Source organism: Myotis davidii, unplaced genomic scaffold (genome assembly GCF_000327345.1).
Source record: "Myotis davidii unplaced genomic scaffold, ASM32734v1 scaffold189, whole genome shotgun sequence".
Lineage (NCBI taxonomy): Eukaryota > Metazoa > Chordata > Mammalia > Chiroptera > Vespertilionidae > Myotis > Myotis davidii.
The window spans coordinates 5,831,864-5,853,514 of NW_006383017.1; the positions used below are offsets into that span (position 1 = coordinate 5,831,864).

Sequence of the window (21,651 nt, forward strand, 5' to 3'; positions counted from 1 at the left end):
TTGGGTGGAGTCTGGTTGGTTTGCCCTGAAGGGTGTCCCAGATCAGGGTGGGGGTCCCACTGGGGTGCCTGGCCAGCCTGGGTGAGGGGCTGAGGGCCTTTTTCAGGCTGGTCAAGTGCCCCCCTCCCCCAGTGGGGATCCCTCACCCCATGGAGGTTTGGCCAGCCTGGGTGAGGGGCTGATGGCTGTTTTCAGGCTGGCCACACCCCCTTTAGGGTGGGGGGGTCATGCCTGGCCAGTCTGGGTGAGGGGCTGAGGGCGGTTTTCAGGCTGGCAAAGCCCCCTGGCAATGGAAGCTCCCAGCCTCTCCCTTTTTTCTTCTTGGATTTATTTACCTTCTATAATTGAAACTTTGTAGCCTTGAGAGGAGGTCAGAGCCAGCCAGGGCAGGCAGGAGGGAAGCCTCCTGCTCACTCCAGCTCCGTGGCCATGGCCAGCTGAAAGCAGGCATCTGGGGTTTATTTACCTTCTATAATTGAAACTTTGTTGCTTTGAGTGGAGCTCAGAGCCCGACACAGCAAGCGAGAAGCTTGGCTTCCTCCATCATTGGGGCAACCAAGCTTCCTGCTTGCTCCAGCTCTGTGGCTGCCAGCTGCCATCATGGTTGGGTTAATTTGCATATAGTCGCTCTGATTGGTTGGTGGGCATGGCTTAAGGCATAGAGAAGGTACATGTTTGTCTTTTATTACTGTAGATTCTTTTCTGTCAAAGGAGACTAAAGCACCAACTCATCTTATCTACATTTAACTAATATGTAGACTATACAATGCAACCTCCAGGCTACTTAATATTCAAATGTGTTACAACCAAGCTTATAGGCAAATGGGAAAACTATAGCATTCTCCACCCACCCACCATTTCTTGCCTTAGATTTTAGACTTAAATGCAGAATTGTTTGGATCCTTAGACAGCTACGTACAGATTTCCTTCCAACTCCTTCTATGAGTCCACCTTGCCTTAGCGCATTGCAACTTTCATGTGCATAAGAGCTCCCCTGGGGTGTATACACTCTGAGTGATTACAGACTCTTCCAGGTATTTCAATGGATAATGTTTCCCCCTTTTCTGTTGAGTTTCACACTAAACTTTTGCATAAGATGTGATGCAATCATAGTGATACCATACCTACACAGTGAATTGTGGGGGTCAAATGAAAACTGCTTTTGGCAAGTGCCATAGTTTACTGGCTATTTTTAATTCTTAAAAAAGAGGAATAAGACATGTGCAGGTGTGTGTGTTGGATAATCTCCATTTCACAGAAACACAAGGACGGGGACGAAAGACCAACATCCCCTGCTCCTGCTGCTCACCCAGAAACCTCCGGCCAGACCCCCACAGCTTGGGAGTAAAGACCATGACGAAACACGGGCCTTACCTCAGGTCACAGTCTGTGCCGCAGGGCTCAGTGATGGGGCTCGGCTGGGGCAGCCGATCACACCTTTGATCAGAAACTATGAGCTGATTGAACTCCCTGGTGCAAACGGGTTTTCGTTTCCGCTCTCCTAAGCAGGGGGAAAATTAGTCAGAGAGAGTAACCTATTCCATAAACTGTTCAGACCAGGGCTTGGCAAACATTTCCTATAAAAGGTTAGATAGTAAATAGTTTGGGTTTTGTGGGCCCAATGACCTTTGTTGAAACTCAGCTCAGCCATTATGGGACAAAAGCAGCTGCTCATAGACAGTATATAAACAAGCAGTGTGTCTGTGTTCCAATAAAGCTTTATTTATAAAAGCATAGAGTAGGCTGAATTTGGCCCCCTGTCTGTGGTTTGCCAACACCTAATTCAGACAAAAGGAAACACAATAAATAATATGTCATACGACTACTAAAGTGATGTTTCTGGAAAGGGACAGAGCCTATTGGTTTGGCTTCCCAGTGTGTGTGAAACTCTTAGACGAGGAAAGCTAACAGAGCCCTCAGCCCTCAGAAAGCTTACCATGGAGCCAAGTGTGAGACAGACTCAGAGAATGCACAGCAGAGAATGCAGGCAGATAGAAAGTTGTATAAATAGCATGCATTTGCCTATTTCTTAAAAATATTTAAAAACACTGCAATTCTTTTTTAGTTTTTAACTCAAAAACACCTCAAAGTGAACTAAGTCAGATATATATAGAAAGAAGAACTGTGGAATCTAAAAAGAAAACCAAGCTCAGAGAAACAGAGATGAAATTAGTGGTTGCCAGAGGTGTGGGTCAGAGGTAGTGATGGACAAAATGGGTTGAAAGTGGGTAAAGCTACAAACTTCCCATTGGAAGATAGATAAGTCCTGGGAATTTAATGTATAGCATGGTGACCGCAGTTAACAGCACTGTGTTGTATATCTGAAAGTTGCTCAGAGATTAGATCTTAGAAGTTCCCAGTGCAAGAAATAAACCTGTAGCTATGTGTGATGATGGGTGAAAAACAAATTTATGGTGATGATTCTTTTGTAATATATCCGATCATTACATCATACACCTTAAACATACAATGTTGTAATATCAATTATATGTTGATAAAACTGGAAAAGTGAACACACTAAAAGGTTACCTCACATCCCCCAAACACAACTGGAAAGCTGATACCTTGGCAAGGTTTGCTGCAGGGCTGCCAGGGCCCGTGACTGTTCCAGTAGAACTGCGAGGGCCTGTCTTCAATGGGGACATTGAAAGAGTAGTACACCTTGGGGTTGAACAACTGCCCCACTGCCAGCACCTGCGATGTGCAGACAAAATGGACGTGGTGTTTGCATGCCTGGTTGGCCCGAGTGGAAGCAAAGGGCTGTGGGCTCGTGGCCACGTGTTTACCTGAATTAGGAGTTCTTGTTCAATGCGGCCTGAGCAGTTGAGTTTCTCTATGAGGGTTTCGGAGCCACTGTACTCGATCAGAGCCTTCCCAATGCGGATCTCCTTCTTGGCCATTGTGATAACGAAGTTCCCATTTATGAAATACTCACCATCGGTGTTCGATAGCGCTGTAGGTAAGAAAACAGAATCCCACTGATTTGCTGCCAATGGCTCCCTGATGAACAATGACATGACGCTTGGATAAGGAGTCAGAGTGCAAAGGACATGGACTTCTCAGGCAAACAGGCATGGACTCCAATCCTAGCTCTGCCACTTGCTGGCTCTGGGGCCTTGGGAAATCACGTCCTCACCTCAGTCTCCATTTCTTTATCTCTAAGACAGAGAAAACAACACCTACCCTTCAAGGTGCCTCTCAAGGTTAAGAGAAATCTAAGCATCCTGACTAGCCTAAGATTTGTTATACAAGCCCCACCATGACAGGGTTAGAGATGGAAACAAGAGTGTGATGATGTAAAAACAGTTACAATGAATTGAACACTAACAAAATGGATCCCCACGCAAATAACCCTCCCTTCTTCACATTGGCTTTACTCGGGCTCATGAAGTCTTGGTCAGTCTTCTTTGTGTGACAGATGTGGAGGCCTGAAAATTCATGGCCAATCTGCCACATGTGTGCTCAAATGCCACCTTTTCCATGAGGCCCACAGCAGTGGCCAGCCTCCAATCGGGCCCAGTGACCTCTGCCTCCTGGAACTCACCTTGTGGGCCATCCCCTCCCCCATGGAATAGCACTGACATGTAGTCACTAGGACACTGCAGAAATGACAGTGTGACTTCCAAGGCCAGGTCAAAGGCATGTGGCTCTGCCCTGCTCTTCCTTGCATCTCTGGTTTCAGAAAGAAAAGCCAGCTGCCATATTGTAAGGAAGCCTAACCAGCCCCCTTGAGGGCCTTCTTGCAAACAGCAGTGAGGACTGAGGCCTCTTCTGGTGGGCCCAAGGGAGGCACCTGGGAAGTGGATCTGCCGGCCCCAGTCAAGCTTTCAGATGCACAGACGCCTCACGCCAGAAACACACAGCCGTGCTGCCCCGGAATTCCTGACACAAAAAATCGAGACCGTCTATATCTGTTCTGTGAAGCCACACGTTTTGAGATCATTCTTCAAACAGTAAAAGCTGTTCAACAGAACCAACAGTTTGGAAACGGCCGTCCTGCCCACCGCCAGCACAGATCTCCATTTTCTACACCGTTTCCCACCTGCGTTTCTCGCCACAGCACTGTTTATGCTTTCCTCCCCAAAAGAGAATGTAGGCCCCCTCAAGACTAGGACCTAGGGACCGTCTTGTTGGCTACTACGTATATGCCAGCTTCCAGAGAGCACTTGGTAGGTGCTCAATACATACTTTCTTTGGCAGAATGAATGAATCTACTGCAGATCTTATAAAAGAGGAAACAATCAGTGAAGCTGGAAAAATAATGTTGGAAAACTGCCTGAGTCAAGTGCTGAAACAGTAGCCAACGCAGAACATGACAGTCAGTCGGACCCGTGAGTAAGGTACACAACGGACCGAAAATGGACAAGGAAGATGAGATGGCGTCTGCTTTCCGAGGAATAATTTATGTATCAAGTGTCAGGAGAGAGCGAATAAAGCCCCAGAAAGTTCTTACGAAGGGACTCCCTCTCAGAGATGACTGCTGAATTCAGATGGCAAGGAAAGAATGCACCACCCTGACATCATGACTTGAGTGGGAAACTTTGGCAGAAATATTTACCAACCGCGTTAGTCTCCATCTACAAAACTGGGCACGATAAAAATTAAAATGTAATCTTGTTGAACATAAACATAAGAAAACATAAATGTATTCTCATACTTTTTGACTAATTTCTCAGGATAAAATCCTCATCACCTCTTCCCCCTTCGTACTTATTATTAAAGTTTTGGTTTGAAGTACCAGTCGGTTTTCCCAGTGGCCCTGCTCCCTGGATACTGAATCCTCTGGAGGACTGGGCTGGACGTGAAACAGGCACCCAACAAATCAGGGCTATCAAACATGTGGGCTCGGCAGAAAACACTAGAGAAAAGGCCCCTCACCGTTTGTAAATTGTGCCTGACTAGCAAATCTCAGAAGGAAGGGAGCCCTTGAAATACCCAGGCCATGAGTGTAGGTGAATAAAAGGAACACGGACATTTAACGCATAGATAGCAAATAGGTTTCGCCCCAGCACCCATGGCCATGGGTTGGTACTAGCTGCCCAAGAACCTACACAGGACAGGGTCCCTGGCAGCTTCCTGTCTCCACAACATGCTCATGACAATCTGTCTTGGTTGTGAGATGAGGAGGAGCCAAGTGTTTGTCAGGTCCTTGCCCGTCTTTCACTGAGGCAGGTAGCGCACGTTCCCACGCAGGCAGCAGCAGCGTGCGTGTAGGAGGGTGAGAGGGTAGGGAGACAAGGCAGGGTGCCCCATGTGGAGGAGATGAACGCGGGCCGAGGCGAGCGCTGAGAGCTTCTTGCAGCTCAGGAGCAGAGGCTCTTGCTTTCGCACAGGGAACCTCCCAGAGTTCCCTCAGCTGGACACTGTCCCAATGCAAAGACTCTGCAGGGTCAGGAATTAACTGCATGGAATTCTGTCCCTAATCCAGCACTTCTCTACCGGAATTCCCATCCTGGGAGCCCCATCTGGGCCCTGAGGGAAGCATACAATGCCTTCATTTGAAATGGTGGGAAGAACGTGGAGACAGGGAAAAAGCTTTAAAAAAGATTAAAAAACAACAACAAACCTCCAAAACTATGGCTACTTCTTCTTAGGTCAACATTCTTTGGCAATCCCTACTGCCTACAGAATTCAGTTCATATTCCCTAGGATGACTTTCTGTACCTTCACAAATCTTATCATGACCTATTATTCCAGCCCCACCATTCACTCCCACCGATAAATCTCAATTTCCAGTCATGTGTATCCCCAGGTCCCGTCAGCCATACGTTTTTCTACAGGGAGGCAATACAATGATGTGTAGGGTCTGAAGTCAGACCAAAAAGCAATACAATTCTCCCCTTCTGTTTGTGTGATCTTGGGTGAGTTACTTAACTTCTCTGGGCCTTAATTTCTTCCTCTGTATAATGGGTTTCTCATAGGATTGTTAAGAATGTTAGATACGACAGGACACACTGGCTTCCGTTCCTGGCAGATCAGAATGCCTTTACATGCATCGTCTCCCTGTCAGGCCGCTATCGATGCCTAATATAGACGAGGAAAGTGTGATTTAAATGTCAGCAAGTACCTTCCCAAGGCAGTACCTTCCCAAGGCAGTACCTTCCCAAGGCAGGCCTCTTGTCAAGGAGGCCTGTCTCCAAAGCCTGCTAACCACTAGCGTTTTCTAAGAAGGATGTCAACAAACAAAAACAAATTCAGGCATTCTTCCTCGTGTATACAAATACAACCCAAATATATTTAGCCACACATTTTTAAAAAATGTAAATCATTTGCTGCTAGACCGCAGGAGCCCCGTTAGTAAAGTGACCATTTAAAAATGCATGTTTCTAAGGCCGAGAAAGATCCCAGTAGGGGCTCAATCACTGATGTTAAAGGAGGAGTGACTGGCTGAACCTGATATCAAGACAAGGAGGCAGAGTGCTTCCAGCCAAAAGACTGTTTCCTTGTCAGTGCGAGCCCCTGGCAGCCTCGTCTCACCTGGAGCTCTTGCAGCGTGAGCCCCACCAGCCCAGTGAGACACACGAGTTTCAATGGGTCACTGATTGGAGGTGAAGTCATTTCCGTGGCACCAGGGCATCAGGAGACTCCTAATGTGGGTCCCTTACATGGTGATGGCAGGGCATGCTGCCAACATCACCCAGTTTTTCAAGTGAAGTCGCCTGCTAGTCACCCAGCTGATGTTTCACGAAAAGGGGAAATAAGGTGTCACCAGGCCAGTCTGTAAATGAAGCTGTAATCCAGTTTTGCTCCTATTCAAAGAGCAACCGTTTATTCTAGGGGGCTCTGGGCTCCTGTCCCATGTCTCCAGGCTTCCTCTCATGCTCTTGCTGACCTGACCCTTCACCCTTCACTGCATCTCCTTGTCCCAAAGACGGTGAGCAGGGAATGAGATGGGGGTCACCAAGTGAGATGACGTTCCTGCTTTTCCTTGAGCCAGATCGATCCCTGTCTTCCCACTGCCACAGCTAATCCGGCGCTAAGTGTACTGGAGGCAAGTAAGTATCATAGCGACGGCTCTTTTTTCTCAAAAACCAAAAACCAAAAAACAGCATCCTCGTGGTTCTGGGGGCAGCGGGGCTGCAACCCAACAGGAGGGAGGGTGTGTGTGAGAGGGTGACCTTTGACAGGGAGACTTTCTGCTTTGGTACTTTGTGACGGAATCATTTCCTGAGAACAACAGTGGATTGCCCAGCCTCCCACTAACGCAATTAGGGGAGCTAATTTCCCGGCTTCCTTCCCCCATTTCCCCATCAGAGCTGGGCTCTCCAAAGGCCCTCTCCCTTGGAAGCGGCTCCATCACCAAAACATGCGGATGCACTGTGGCTGGGCTGGCCTTCACACATCAGGAAGGATAAGGATGAAGGTTGCTTAGCAACGGAACAGCCGGGCATGGACTCTTCGAGCATTTACTGCTCCTTCCTGCAAGCCGAGAGCGAACCTCTACGTGCCAGATCTGATGGTATCCCCTCCTTCCTAACCCACTGCAGGGTTCAAAGGCTCCGCGGTACCAGCGGTCATGCTCCGTGAATGGCGACTTCCAGGCCTGCACACTTCTCAGGTGTGACCAGAGGGACGTCCTTCTGCTCACAGGTGACTTTACCGTATGTCCCTTTAAAGAGCCATGACTGCCTCAGACTGCCTGTTGCAGATGACTTCCTTCTTTACAAAAGATTAAGAAACCTCCCGTGAGGAATAAAAGTCTATCAGGAGGCCTCCTCAATCCAGGTGCCTGACCTGGTGGATGAAGCTGAATGGAATTGAGGCCCCTACGTGGAAAGAGATTACTTTTCCAGGAAGGAGAATAAGGGAGGACCGTTCTCCCTTCCAAGGAAAAGAAAGGAGGAGGTCAACATGGCTTTTCGCTCTCAGGAAATTAGTTTATACAGGAGGTTGTATGTGCTGCTGCTGATGTGATGAGGAAGTAGGGAGGCCACATGCTCAAATTTATAACCCAGTTCATGAAGAAAAGTGTGCAACCCATTCTGCACGGTGGTGGGATGAGGATTGAGGATTGCCAAAAAAATAACTTGAAAAGAAACCCCAAGAACTTTGTTAAGTGTCTTATAAAGTCACCACTCATCTAGATACTTGGATGCGGAAAGCTGTGCAGCCACTGAGTGACTGATTTCAAGTGAGATGTTATGGTCTTTAAAAGAAGGGGCGATTCTGTCTATTTCCATGGTAACCCCATTCCCCAGGAGCACACAGTGGGCACTCCGTAAAGACAGCATGAGCAATGGTTGTTCCCAATTCAGCAAGCATGTACCTACTTTGTGTGTAGGCTTTGTATCAGGAGCTAAAGATATGACACAGCCTCTGACCTTAAAACCTCGTGCTCATGGGGAGAAAAGAAACAAGCCGTCTCACCTCAGTGGATGGCACTTCCTCCCCTCAGTTGCTCCGATCAAAACCCTGAAGCCCCCCTCTTTCTCTCACAGGTGACATTCAGTCCATCAACAAACCACGATGCCTCTGGCTCCACAAGATACTCAGAGTTCTACCACGTGCCACACCTCTGCTGCCCCACTTGGGGCCAAGCCACCAGCACCTCCTGGATTATTGCAGGAATTTCCCAACCAGCCTTCCTGCTTCTGCCCCCTACCCTCCCCTGCCACCTATTCTCAACATAACAGCCAGAGGGCTCATTTGAAAAATAAATCCATATATATAAAAGCCTAAGTAACCAAACGATTGAGTGATCAGTTGCTATGATGTGCACCGACCACCGGGAGGCAGATGCTCAACGCAGGAGCTGCCCTCCCCCTGGCTGGCCGCCCCCCTACCCCCATCAGCCCCAATCGCTGGCCAGGCTGAGGGACCCCACTGGGCACAAATTTGTGCACGGGGCCTCTAAAATGATTATATCATGCTATTCCTGGGCTCAAAACACCATAGTACCCCATGTCTCAGTATAATCCTTGCAATGATTACATGGCCCTTTGTGATCTAGTCCTGACACCTGTTGAATCTGGTCTAGGACTCTCCTCTGTGCTCACTCAGCTCCAGCCGCAGTGGCCTCCTTCTGCCCTCGGAGCAATCCAGACATGCTCCTCCTCTAGGGTTTTGCACTGTCTGTTCCCTCTGCTGGGAATGCTCTTCCGCCAGGTGTGTTGTTATCTCTGCTACATTTCAAGTATCTCAATGCCACTGCTCCCAGCTCACCCTCAGGACCCCGGTTTCCCTCATGCTGCTCTGGTTTCTAATAGCTCATATCCTCCTCTAACAGTATATAGTTTGCTCATCTATTAAGTTATTGTCTATCTACACCAGCCATTTTTAACCTGTATGCCACAAGAATTTTTTAAACAGACAATGCCATTTAGTCAAGGGCACTGACCTCTTTTCCCTCAGATCGTCAAATTTAAAAAAAAAATAACAACCACCAACACAACAATACCCGTTTGGTGTGAATGACTCAAAATTATATCTTTTTTTGGTCAGATTGGCAAAAAACACATTTTTTGGTGTGCCACAGAATTTTAGTAATTAGTTTATATATGTCATGAAATGACAAAGGTTGAAAAAGCACTGATCTGCTCCTACTAAAAAGTAAGTCCCAAGAAAAAGGAGATTCCTATTTTAAATTTTTTGTTTGTTTTTGTTATTGTGCCTAGCACACATTATTGAATGGTTAATTAAATGACTGACACACACACAGAAAATGCTATAATGGAGTCATGCCTAAATGTTATAGTTGATGAGCCTGCTTGACTAAAGGGTCACTGTCTATCTTAGGAAGGATTTCATGCAGACATTCCAAAATATAGATTCAACTAAGACTCATGTACTAGCTCAATACGGCGAGTGTTTGGAGGCAGCCTCCCAGAGAGGCTGTATTCAGGTGGATACACAGTTCCCGTCTGGACAGTGTAGGAGAAAGCCCATTAGCACACTCATTTCCTTTAACCTGACTGCCAACAGGGCTGCCCGATCTCCCCAGATCTGAGTGCGGTGCCAGCATGCTGCCTCTCATGGGCAGGGGTACGGTGGTGCCAGGTGACCAGCTGAATCCTCTCAGTCATGACCCCTCTCCCATGTCCTTCTTTTAATTAAAAATGGTTGGCAAATTTCATCATCACTTACTGCAGTTTTTGGAATGATATAAATTGGAGTGGGGCTCGGCTGAGCACACTGTTGAAAGTGAACACAAGGTTGTCGGGGTGCTGTGCTTTCAATATGAGGAATAGGTATGAGCTAATCACATGCCTGCGTGTGGGGAGAGAAGGATGAAGAATCGGTAAAGTAACCAGACAGGCCTAGTCATGACAGAAGAAAAATATCGCCACTATAGAACCTTTTGGAATGACCAGCTGTAAGCAAATATTGAGTAGTCCACTCTTGGTTAGAGTCGAGAACATAAACATTAAGTCAGGTAATACCTCTGATAAAACCTTTGTAAGTCAGTTACCCACAGGACATATTTTTTGAAAAAGGCTCAAAGCAATGATTTTATGCTAAACTTACAAGACAAGTACTTTCAAAATATGATTTAGGGCCCAGGCCAGTGTGGCTTAGTTGGTTGGAGCATCGTCCCAAACACCAAAAGGTGGTGGGTTCGATCCTCCATCCGGGCACATACCTAGGTTTTGGGTTTGAGCCCCAGTAGGGATACATACAGGAGGCAACCGATTGATGTTTCTCTCTCTATCTATCTCACTTCCTCTTTCTCTCTCAAATCAATTAAAAAATGCTTTAAAAATTTTGATTTAGGGCCTTTCTATTTTCTAAGATCCAGAGTAAATTCCTCAATATTGACTGATATAACTACATGAATCTTACATCAATACTCTGAGAGTCTATATAGGTGGGAGAAATCAAATAAGTGAATTTCAAGACCAACTTCTTTTGTGAAAATACTTAACACCGGAAAGCTCTCCGCGAGCAATGCAGGAAGGGAAGTGTCCACCAACTGCTCCAGAAAACAAGAATCCCTGCCCGTGGCAGGGGCGCCCATCTCACCTAAGTAGTTATCGTCCTCCAGTTTTCCTGAGTCACTCTCCTGCTGCACATAGATGCTGGTAGCACCCACTGGAATTCGGACCACGAGATTATAACCTGAAAAGAATTGGGCAGAAGTTCAGTGTTCCACAGCATGGCTCATCTCTCTAAGCCTGGAATAAAATACGGGCAACAAAGGAATACACCATAACTCTCACTCATTGGTGCCTTATAGCCAGGTGGTAACGTACCTTCACAAGACTGATTTTACGCTCGACATTATTACTTCTTACATATTACACAAGGTGAGCAATTTTTAAATGGTGACCATTTTCCTTCTCGTGGGAGTTAGAAACAGAGTCTTACCGTAATGTACTGCTACTGTCCAGTTTCCTTCCACCGTTCTGCATGAAGAATTATTGCCACCGCACACCCCGCACTTATCTCTCCGGGCTTTCGAGTTTAAAACGTGATCGCATCCAGCTTGCTTTTAAAAAGAAAACATTTGAAATAAGTGGTAATTACCATAAAGATGATAAAACAACAAGTAGCGCGCTTCTTTGCATGCTGGACATTCAAAATGACAAGAAAATTAAGTCAAACTTGCTATGGGAAACGTGGTGGGGGCCAGCAGCCCAGGCCACCCCGAGCCTGTCGGATGTGCAGATGTGCGAGCACCCTCAGATCTGCCGACTCGGGGAGATGTCCTGGCATGTTAACGAGCTCCTGAGGTGTTGCACCTACAGATTCGAGTTTGAGGAGCACTAGCCCACAAATAAATTGAGTAAATGAAAAGCCCACTTGGGATTGGGAAATGGAGCAGTGAGGACTGTATCCAATTAAAGAGCTCACATCCGATCTTGAAGGGGCAGCGCTGCCCACTGCGGCCACGCCCACAGGTGTCCAGTGCTGACATCTCCCAATTGTCCAAGACAAGCTGGAACATGTACTTGGCGTGAAACCGCCTGTTGAAGTATTGCCGATGAGTGCAGGCCAGCAATAGCTGCATACCCCTTTGAGGCCTGAGGCTCCCAATGGCCTCCCGAATGTCTTTAGGTCTCAATGCAAAACAGCAGTGTAGCCTGAGCTCTGAGGACACCAGCAGCAACCCAACCCGGAGACCAGGGGGGCGGCGCTCACATTCCTGCCCATCTGGTTCCTTTGTAGGATCCAGTCTTCAGGGAGGAACTCCAGCGCTGCCACAAAATACGCTGACAAGGAGGACCTGCACTGTCAGCCGTGAGCAGGGCGTGGGGGGCGCCCTCAGGGGCTCTTGCAATCGGATCCTCCGATTAGGAATCCAATCTGCCAGGGACCACAGGCAAGGAACACACAGGCCATCTCCTGGCCTGGCTGTGCGAGGGATGGTTTGTGACTGGTGAGCACACTGAAATGGGATCGGCCCCTGAGAAATCACTGTTCTGATGCTTTACCATCGGCCAGAAGTGTCTCAATTTCCCTTCGAAGAGTAAATGACAGGTGTGCCTCAGGTAGAAGCTTTCCTGCTTAAAATCAGAAAGACGAATCTGAGTGAGGCCAGCCCTTCCTCACCAGACCTCCCGGGCGCAGAGCTCGTCAATCTAGAAACTGCTGCCAGGGAGCATTTGGGTTTAACCTTAAGCACTGAGGTTACGGTGAAGGAGTGTGTGGGGAAACTGTTGCAAGACACCTTCACAGGGAAGTTCTGTGCAGGCCCCTGAGGGGCTGAGAATATCAAGAAAAATCACGGCGGCAGGTTCAGGGGTGTTGATGCTGCTCTGGGGACCCCACTTGGACAACCACTGCCCGGAGGCAGTGCACAGGTATTAGCAGCTGCTACTCGGTCAAGAAAGCCACAGACCACAGCCTGGCAGCAAGACAACAGTGACGGAAACACCAGCGGGGACTTACCCGGCAGAGGCCTTGGACACAGATATCGCTGGTGTCCTGGCTGCATGGGGTCCCGTCCACCACTCTGTCCTTGAGCTGGTAGTAGGCTGTGCTCGTGGCCACCCTGCAGAACAGCTTGCACCGGTCCTTCAACAAAACTAGAGGAGACACCCCGTGAGTGCAGTGTGCCTCGTGCCGGGACGCCCTGGGCCCCGGACCACCCCGCCCGCACTCACTTCCGCTGTACTTGGGCACCCAGCGCACGGTCGGACTGATCCCGTTGATGTTGAAGTGCTTCCCGTCAAACTGAGCACACTGCTCCTCTCGGAAGTCGTGCTTCTGCTTCGGACACGGCTCCGTGTTGCAGGACCTAAATTTCTTCCTGCGCCCCGTGCAGTACTTTCCACCGTATGTGGGCCTGAGCAAAGGGAAAGAACACACGCTGTTTTATAAGGTATTTCCCTCACCCGTGGCTTCTGGTCTTCTAGGGAAGGACATTTGAAGTGGCCGGTGACAGGGATCAGGGCCAGGGCTCTGAAGTCTGCGTTTGCACTCTGCCTTCAACACCCTTAACCGTCTAACCTTGGACAAGTCACTTAACAGTGAGCCTCAGTCTTTCCATCTATAAAATGGAAAGGTGCTATTTGATAAGGCTGTTTTAAGTGTATAACCTAAAGTATAAAATTTGAAGACTGTAATCGATTAGCCCATCTTCTCACCTTTCTCCCAGCCAGTTAGTCCTTAGATTTCAAAAAGGCAAAAGGTGAAAGGTACAGATGCATAGTTAGACTGCTCCCTGTCTGCCTCTCCTACTGATAGTCTCCTGGGAAGCCATCCTAAACCTTTGCGTCCCACCCCCATTCATGCCCTCCATCCTCTCTTCCCACCAATAACCACTGTATTTGTTTGTTTTACAAATAAGATGGAATAAAGGGAATGAATGTGCCCGTATTTCCACTAACGAAATAGAAGCGGGAGAGCACACTGGCTTCATTGCCTTTTGTACGGCAAGAGTATGGAGTCTGGCTTGCAAAGCATCACAGTGCAAATTTAATCTCTGCATGCAACCCGTGCATGTACTTTCCAGATGTGACCCGGAGAGTAAATTATACAGCGCGTCTCCCAGCAGTCAGCAGCTTGCCAAGTTCATCATGGAAACTGGAAGATCAGAGTCCTAGGCAGTCTGGCTCACCCACCCGGGGCTGGTACAGCCCAGATTTCTCTGCCACCCTAGGACACCTCTCTCGCCTTCCCGCCTCTCTTCTGCGGAATGAATCTTTCAGAGTGATTTGGACCCTAAGAAGTGTTTTTGTTTTGTTTTGTTAAACCAGGACCTGGAAGAGTGGGAAATGTATCCAAGCCCAGAGGAGCAGGTAAGAGTTGGATCTGGGCTCCGCTCTTGGCCGCATCCTCACCAAGTGACCATAGACAACGCTTTTAGTCTCCCTGCACTTCAGTTCTCTCCTTCTCTAACGTCTGCGCACAGTGGAAGCCTGGAAGGTTAACTACTGTGAGGTGCATGTGAGCACTCCCAACCCAACCGGTCCAGGTCAGCAGTTTGCGTGTTTGAGAGGCAAATCTGAGCGACAACGTGGCTTGCATCCTGAGGCAGGATGCGGTGCTCCTGCAGCGTGCCCGCGCCTCAGGCAGGGCCACCTGGCCGGGACACTGTCATTAATGTGGTCCCTCAGTCAGAGATTGTGGAGTTAGGTAAGAGCGTGGGCTTTGCAGTTACAGCTGAGCACTTCTGTGTAAGTCCCCTGGCCTCTCTGAGCTCTGTCCTGCACATGTAAAGCTTATTATGAATAGTTACCATGAAGAAGACTGCATCTAGATATGTGAAATGACACATAACCCAGCAGTCAGTATCTGTCTGATTGTTTTCCCATTAAACACAGTTAAATCCATAAGCTTTTAATCTGCACTGTACATTTGACTAGCCAAACGCATGCATGCTTTGCCCAAGGAAAGGCAGAGATACTTAAATACCATGCAAGAGGAGGTTCAGAGAAGTTCTTTGCCCAAGATCACACAGCTAATAAGAGAGCAGAGACAGGAATAGAGGTCACGTTTCCCAGGTTCTTGCTCTGTGCTCTTTCTGCTATGTTATCTGGAGCTATGGCCCAGAATCTTTTCTTTTTCTCTTTTGATGCCACCTAGAGATACAGCCTCGGTTTCCTGAATACCAAGCTCTTCTCTCAATATGAAGGCACCCAAGTCTCATACACACAATGTCAGGTTACGCATGAATAATAGCTCAGGTCCACATAGCTGTGCTGGTGGAGCCTGTTTTAAATGTGCTGCAAGGAAGAGCCCATTCACCTTTCCCTCAAATTGAAATGATCTTTGTGCATCGATTTAAATGCCCCAACTAACTCTGGTGGATGGATCATTTATTTGTTGCCTGAAAATAATTCACATCTCTTTCTCTTGGAAAATATATTTAAAAGTTGATTTTTTTTGGTGGTGGTGGTGGTTGGGTTCTGTTACCTAATGAGTCTTAGCTGACTCTTGCAACTGACCAAATGCAGCAGTTGTTTGGGCTGCAAAGAGTTAATACTTGTAGGTGGCTTCCCTGCAGATGGTGACACCTTCCACCTTTGCCTGCTTTGACCACTATCAAATGGCAAATCGCATTTAGTGATTTATTTTTATAAATGACATTTAAAAAATATATATTTTTATTGATTTTGGAAAGGAAGGGAGAGGGAGAAAGAGATAGAAACATCTATGATGAGAGAAAATCGTTAATCGGCTGCCTTCTGCCTTCTATCCCAAACTGGGGATAGAGCCTGCAACCCAGGCACGTGCCCTGACTAGGAATCGAACCGTGATCTGGTTCATAGGTTGATGCTCAACCATCGAGACATGCTAGCCGGGCTATAAATGACATTTTTATGAACAACTCATAGAAAACACTCTATGTGAGAGGCCATGTTTCTGAGGTTATCAAGTCGGACCCTACAGAGGGTTTGAATCCCAGCCCTGCCTCTTACTGAGAGAGCAATCTTAGGCAAGGCGCTGCATCTCTAAGCCTGCTCCCCTCCTGTAACAGGGAGATGATGCTACTGTCTGCTTCATCGGCTCAGGGAGAGTCAACTGGGTGAATCCATTCAAAGCACTTGAGCCAGGCCCGCCACACGATAAATGCTGAGCTATTACAAGGGTCTACAAACGACAGCATATGGGCTAAAATCTGGTCTTCAACCTGTTTTTTTACATAGCCAGCGAGAAAATAATGTGGTTTTTTTTTTTACATTTTAAAATAGTTTAAAAAAATTTTTAAAAGTAGAGATACATAAAAAGTAGGTGAAATTAAAATTTCAGTGTTCATAAATAAAGTTTTATTGGAACACAGCCATGCCCAATCATTGACATATTGCCTATGGCTGTTCTCGCATTAAAGGGCCCACCAAGCCAAAAAGGATCTCTCTTTGGCCCTTTACAGAGGCTGTCAACCCTAGCTCTAAACTGCCCCCACCTGGTGTGCAGGGACACACTCTGAGGTGGGCAGTGGCATTCTGGTGTCTGAAACTGTGAGAAATGGGCTCAGAAATGTTAAGCCCTCTGTCAAGGTCACATGCCAGTTAAGTGAGATGTGCTGGCCGAGACCAACCCCGTCCCCTGACCTTTCACTCATCATCTGGCCTCACTGCTGGGCCTCCTCTCTTGAAACAGGGCTCTTTTCATATCAAAACTCGTCCTCTGATCTTATTTGCTTTTTATAATAAAGGCAGATTATATTTGATTAATACACGTAAACTTGCCCTTTTGAAATATATGGCTTATCTTATATCCCAGCCAATGCGATCTCGGCCTGCCTTGCCTGTATTGTTTCATGGGGAAGGCTTTAGCCAACTTAACTTACCTTTCAGCCCGGAAAATTTCATTTTACACTTTAGTAATTTAGCCGGGTAGGCGTATTTTTTCCATGTAGGAAAATACTGAAAATTATAGGAAATGCAACTTGAAAAAATATTAACCACACTTTCCAACCATTAAGATCCTTTAAAAATATAGCATGTCAAATAGGGATGAAAAGGACTTAAGGAAATTGTGAGATTAATTACTATGAAAGTAACTATACTCAGCACAGCCATACTGAATCTTCCCTTCCAGCCCATATTACACACCATGCTTACTCATACATAACAAAGAAAAGTCGCAATGCTGCACAGCCGCAGATGAAGGCATTTTACAAGGGTCATCGCAGGTGCGTTCTACCATCAAGGGGAGCCAGCCTTTAATCTGCAAATGGTTTTAAACAGAAATCTTGACTTCTGTGTTTACTTACAAAGAGTTAGGGCAGGCAGATTAGGGTCAGCACAAGGAGAAATTTCTAAGAATACAACAGCAGCCCCCAAAGTTAGTGTATTTCCTAAGTTTGGAGGGTTTTAAAGAGTTAAATGACCAACTGCAGAGGATGCTGAAAAGCTATTCGGGGATTAGATGGGATGAGCCAGGAAGCAGCACTAGTCATCAGTGAGGATCCTGCCAAGTGGGCCAGTCTCTGGGACTGGATACTAACTCATTAGTCAATGGCCCTCCCACAGTAGCTAATTCTGGACATTTTTAAATACGTTCATCCAACTCAGTGTCTCAAAGAGCTCTGCTGCAGTTTGGTTACAGCCAAATAAGAGATTGATTTTCGTAGACGAAACAGACATATATGTCTACTCTCTTGTCTGTAAGATTTCATCAGCAGTTGCTATGGTGAAAGCCTAAATAAGAAATATCCAGTTCACTATCTTGTCTTTTCTTAAATCAATGAGTTTATTGTTATTAAATTTAACCTACCTTCGAATTTAAAAGCAAAACAGAAGCACTAGAAGAGGGAAATACAATGCCATTCCTAAAGAACTGGCTTAATTTTTTACTTGGATGGACGTTAACAATTCTATAAGCCGTTTCTTCCAGTCACCAGGAAGCTGAGGGCCAAACTGAGAGCCCGAAATAAAAAGTGCTGGCCACTGGCCTGCCCATTTCTCTTCTGGTTCCATTGCTGGTCTTGTTCTGACACTCTAAGTTAGAATCTCTGGTTATGATTTAAAATTTTGCCCTATTACATATTTCTCATAGATTGGGTGGCCATATAATTAATTGTCTAACTCAGGGCACTTTGAGAGAAAAAGGGAGCTATTAAACTTCTCCAGGACAAGAGATGCCAATGGGAACCAGAACAAATGCTCCTTTTACCTGTAGGACTTGGGTCAAAAATGGAATTAAGAACAATAAATAAGGTATTTAAAGACAAAATATTAGGGCCCCGTTGTCATGACGGCAAACCTGGACTACGTATACAACCTGAGGCCACGATTTTGGACTAAAATTAGGAACATAGGGTTTATACAGCTTTCTCATGGCCGTGGCACAACCCATGTGCATAGCAAGGCCACTTTTCTTTTTCAGCTTTTATACTTTGCAGGAAAGAATCCTCATTTAGTGTAATGTGTCTGGATGCTAAATAAATGCATTCTTGAATCACATGGATACTGTGAAAAATTAAAAACAATCCAGTGTTCTTAATAGAGACAACCTTGAATTCTGAAGTTGGAACTTGGCATTGAACTCTGGCACTGAGGAAAGGGGTGTCCCCAGTGGAGGACCGCCCCCCACCCCCAGACTGAGGATCAGGGTAGCAACTGCTTCCATGGTCCCTAATGAGCCAACCGCTCTGCCAATGTCTCTGAACAAGCTTTTAACTGAGGTTTGGCCCTGATTTCGCGTTTCTGTGCCCCCTTCTCTGGTCAAACTGACTCGCTGGTCCACTGGGACCTCGCTTCAGAGGCAGTGTCCTTCCTCAGCCCGGGCATTGTAATGAGGTGGTGGCCATGTGGCCACTGGGCCAGGCGGACTGCATCCGTGAAAAACCCCCGGGGGGCAAACAGCAAGAACAAGGGCCTCCCACTGCCGACCTCAGTGATTAGTCCCTAACTTCTGAATGTGAGGATCTTCGCTTCACTCTGAAGCTCAAGACCCCTTCCCGTGGGGACCTTCCGTGGGTGACTGTCTGTCTGGCCCAGGCCATGGAGGGATTCATCTCTCCCTCCCTTCCACAGCACTTCTAGAACTGCCTTGATGCTTAAACAAAAAGAAAAACAAACATTTCTTTTGAATACAGTATTCTTGAGTCAAAACGTCAAAAGTGCCTACTATTTGCAATATCCATAGCTTACTATAATAATAATTTGACTCACTGTAACCACCCACTAGTTATTAATTTTTTAAAAATTCATATTTGCTGTTGGCTTTAAATGTTTTATTTTAAAATTTCAACAGAGCAAATAGCTACATACTTGATTTTAAAAAGCAAGTTGTAGAACACTATCTAGTGTGATCTTGATTTTGTATAATGCTTATTTCATACAATACATATAATTGTTTTTGGCAGTTATTTCTTGTGGGGATAACTGGGGGTTAGAAAAAACAATGATAGGAATTTTTATATCATATCCTTTTGTATTTACATTTTTTAAAGCATGTACTATTTTATACCATTATTTTAAAAAATACTAAATATGGGCAAATCTAATGTTTATTAGCTTATGAACATAGCTATAGTGTTAGTTTTATAAACCAGAGTCTATATCTCATAGCTCTATAGTTGTTTTCTATAGAGACTACTAATATGTGGATGTGAACTCAATGTTGGGCTGTGAACAAAAATATATTAAAATTAATTGATCATCATCTGTGATTTGTGCTACAGAGTATTTGCAGGACTTGCAACAGTGACCTACAGCTATTTGTTTTTCGGTTCACACAACTCAGATTTTTCTTGTAAAAAATCTGGAAGCTTGGTCAATAGCAGGCCCTTTTCCTGCCAATCAGCACTTGGTCTCCACCCCTCTGCAACACAACCCTATTGTACTGAGCCAGCCCACTCTGCCACTTCACCTGCCTGCTTCTCTCTGCATCCCACCTGCTCTCCTACGTGCAGACTGATAAAACTAAATGAGTACAGCTGGGCGGATCATTTCACATTACCCAAAGCTGCTGGCTCTTGAAAAATGGTTGTTGCTTTCTACAGCTAGAAACTACTATATGCCGAATCTGTGAAGACTTCTTGGTGTCCCCACCTATATAGGTTCAGTGGCAATAATATCCTGTATTGTTTTCTATTCCTTTAAATTTGATACACCTAGCCACACAAAATCGGATGTCATTCCTCATAACGAAGAGAGCAATTTTCAAAACCTGCTGGTTAATAGCCTCCCCGGCAAACACAGGATAACATGCCAGGATAGGTGCTGAGGAAACCCCACTGCCTTTACTTGGCCATCCAAGTCCTAACAGGGCCGGGCTGCTCACACGAGGGTTATCCCGAAGAGCAGGACGCTGCCACGCTGTAAACGGTCAGGTTGTCTCACCTGTGAAACAACCGGATTGATGCAAAAGTAATTCCTGGCTTGGGGTTCCAGATCCATTGGGATCTGCCGATGCTGCCTTGGGGGTCTGGGTACCCTTCCCAGCATTCCCGAAGCTCACTGGAAAGGGTGCATTTCTCATAATCTGGATGCAAATGGCCAGTTTATTTGTTTCCACAGGAAAAATTTATCTGTTTACTTTAGTAGCGTGCAAGCTCTGGAAGGCGGTGACTACGCCTGCCTGTCGGAGTTGTTAAACACAAACGCATCTACTGTTGGGTAGAGAAAACTTTTAATAATAAAGGAGCATTGGAGGAAATAATAAACATTCGTTCTGGCAGCCCCAGAAGTCCACCCACTCTCTTAATTTGGAAAGAGCTCTCCGCCTGCCCCCAGCTACACGGTTCCCTTCGGGCCTTTTTGGCTCCTGCTCTCCGGGCAGGACAGGGAGGAGTTCCGGACTTACTCTGGTCTGTTGCACTCCCGGACAGCGGCGCGGATGCCCCCTCCACACGTTCTGGAGCAGGTTCCAAACGGAGTCCAACTTCCCCAGGATCCATCAATCGCGGGGGCCTCCATTTCTTTGGGAACACAAAATCCAAACTTGCAGTGCTGTATTTAATAAGGGAACAATGAGGGAGAGCTCGGTGCTGAGACATTGCAGGACCCGCTGTCCTTCCAATACACCCTGTGCTAACTGACTTCCAGGTGCTGGTGGGAACAGCTGCAGTGCCATCAGCTGTGTGAGCGATGGACCCTGTAGGGCTTTTAATCTCCGACTTATGGATTTTAGGCTGAGTCTTCATTTACAACTGGCTTGAATAAAGCTGGCCAACGAGGGGTCGGCTCCAGGCTGGTCAGGGCGGCCAGCTTCGAGGTGCTCAGTGAGTCGATGTGGAGAAATAAGGAGTGGAAATGGACACACTGGCTGTAGCCAGAGCCAAAACGAGTTACTGGATTTGCAGAGCAAGTCTCCATTAACAAGGCCGAGATGTTGCGAGCCTGTTAAAATACAATGCTTTACTGCTTCCCATGGATTTGAAAACCCATTTTTTAATGAAACGGGGGAAAAAAGCTAGTTCCAGGATTCCTATATGGTCACTCCACAAGGCACGAGGACACACGAAAGCCAAATGGACACATTCCAGAGAGCCGTGAGCTTTTTTGCTTTTTCGTTACTAGTGGTTTCACATTCCCCAGCCCCGAGCAGGAAGGAGGCCATGGTGTTCACAACAAAACAAAACACAGAAGTCCTCAGCAGGACAAGGGAGGCCAAGAAACCACCTCAGGCCTCTGCCGTGGCCGGCGTGAGGCCTGACACAAAGCTGAGGCCACTGAGCAGGGGACAAAGGGAGAGTGGCAGCCCAGGCGGCAGGAGGGTGATGCCCCGCAGCTCACACAGGTCTCCAGGCAGAGCGAGTGCGACTTATCCACAGGGAGGGCACAGGCCTGGAGCCATGAAGGCCAGGGGGAGGCG

At 46.8% G+C, this 21,651-nt stretch overlaps 1 protein-coding gene across 1 annotated transcript in view; it reads right to left on the minus strand.

Moving 5' to 3' along the window:
• The window catches only part of ADAMTS9 (ADAM metallopeptidase with thrombospondin type 1 motif 9), a 157,143-nt gene that overhangs the window by 88,089 nt on the left and 47,403 nt on the right, over nt 1-21,651 (minus strand). The window contains exons 12-19 of the mRNA XM_006779145.2: nt 20,641-20,786; nt 13,044-13,225; nt 12,829-12,965; nt 11,305-11,425; nt 10,960-11,055; nt 2,787-2,953; nt 2,565-2,694; nt 1,375-1,501 (exon numbers count right to left, since the gene is read on the minus strand). Coding sequence (XP_006779208.1) covers nt 1,375-1,501; nt 2,565-2,694; nt 2,787-2,953; nt 10,960-11,055; nt 11,305-11,425; nt 12,829-12,965; nt 13,044-13,225; nt 20,641-20,786 — 1,106 coding nt within the window. The remainder of the gene's footprint in view (nt 1-1,374; nt 1,502-2,564; nt 2,695-2,786; nt 2,954-10,959; nt 11,056-11,304; nt 11,426-12,828; nt 12,966-13,043; nt 13,226-20,640; nt 20,787-21,651) is intronic.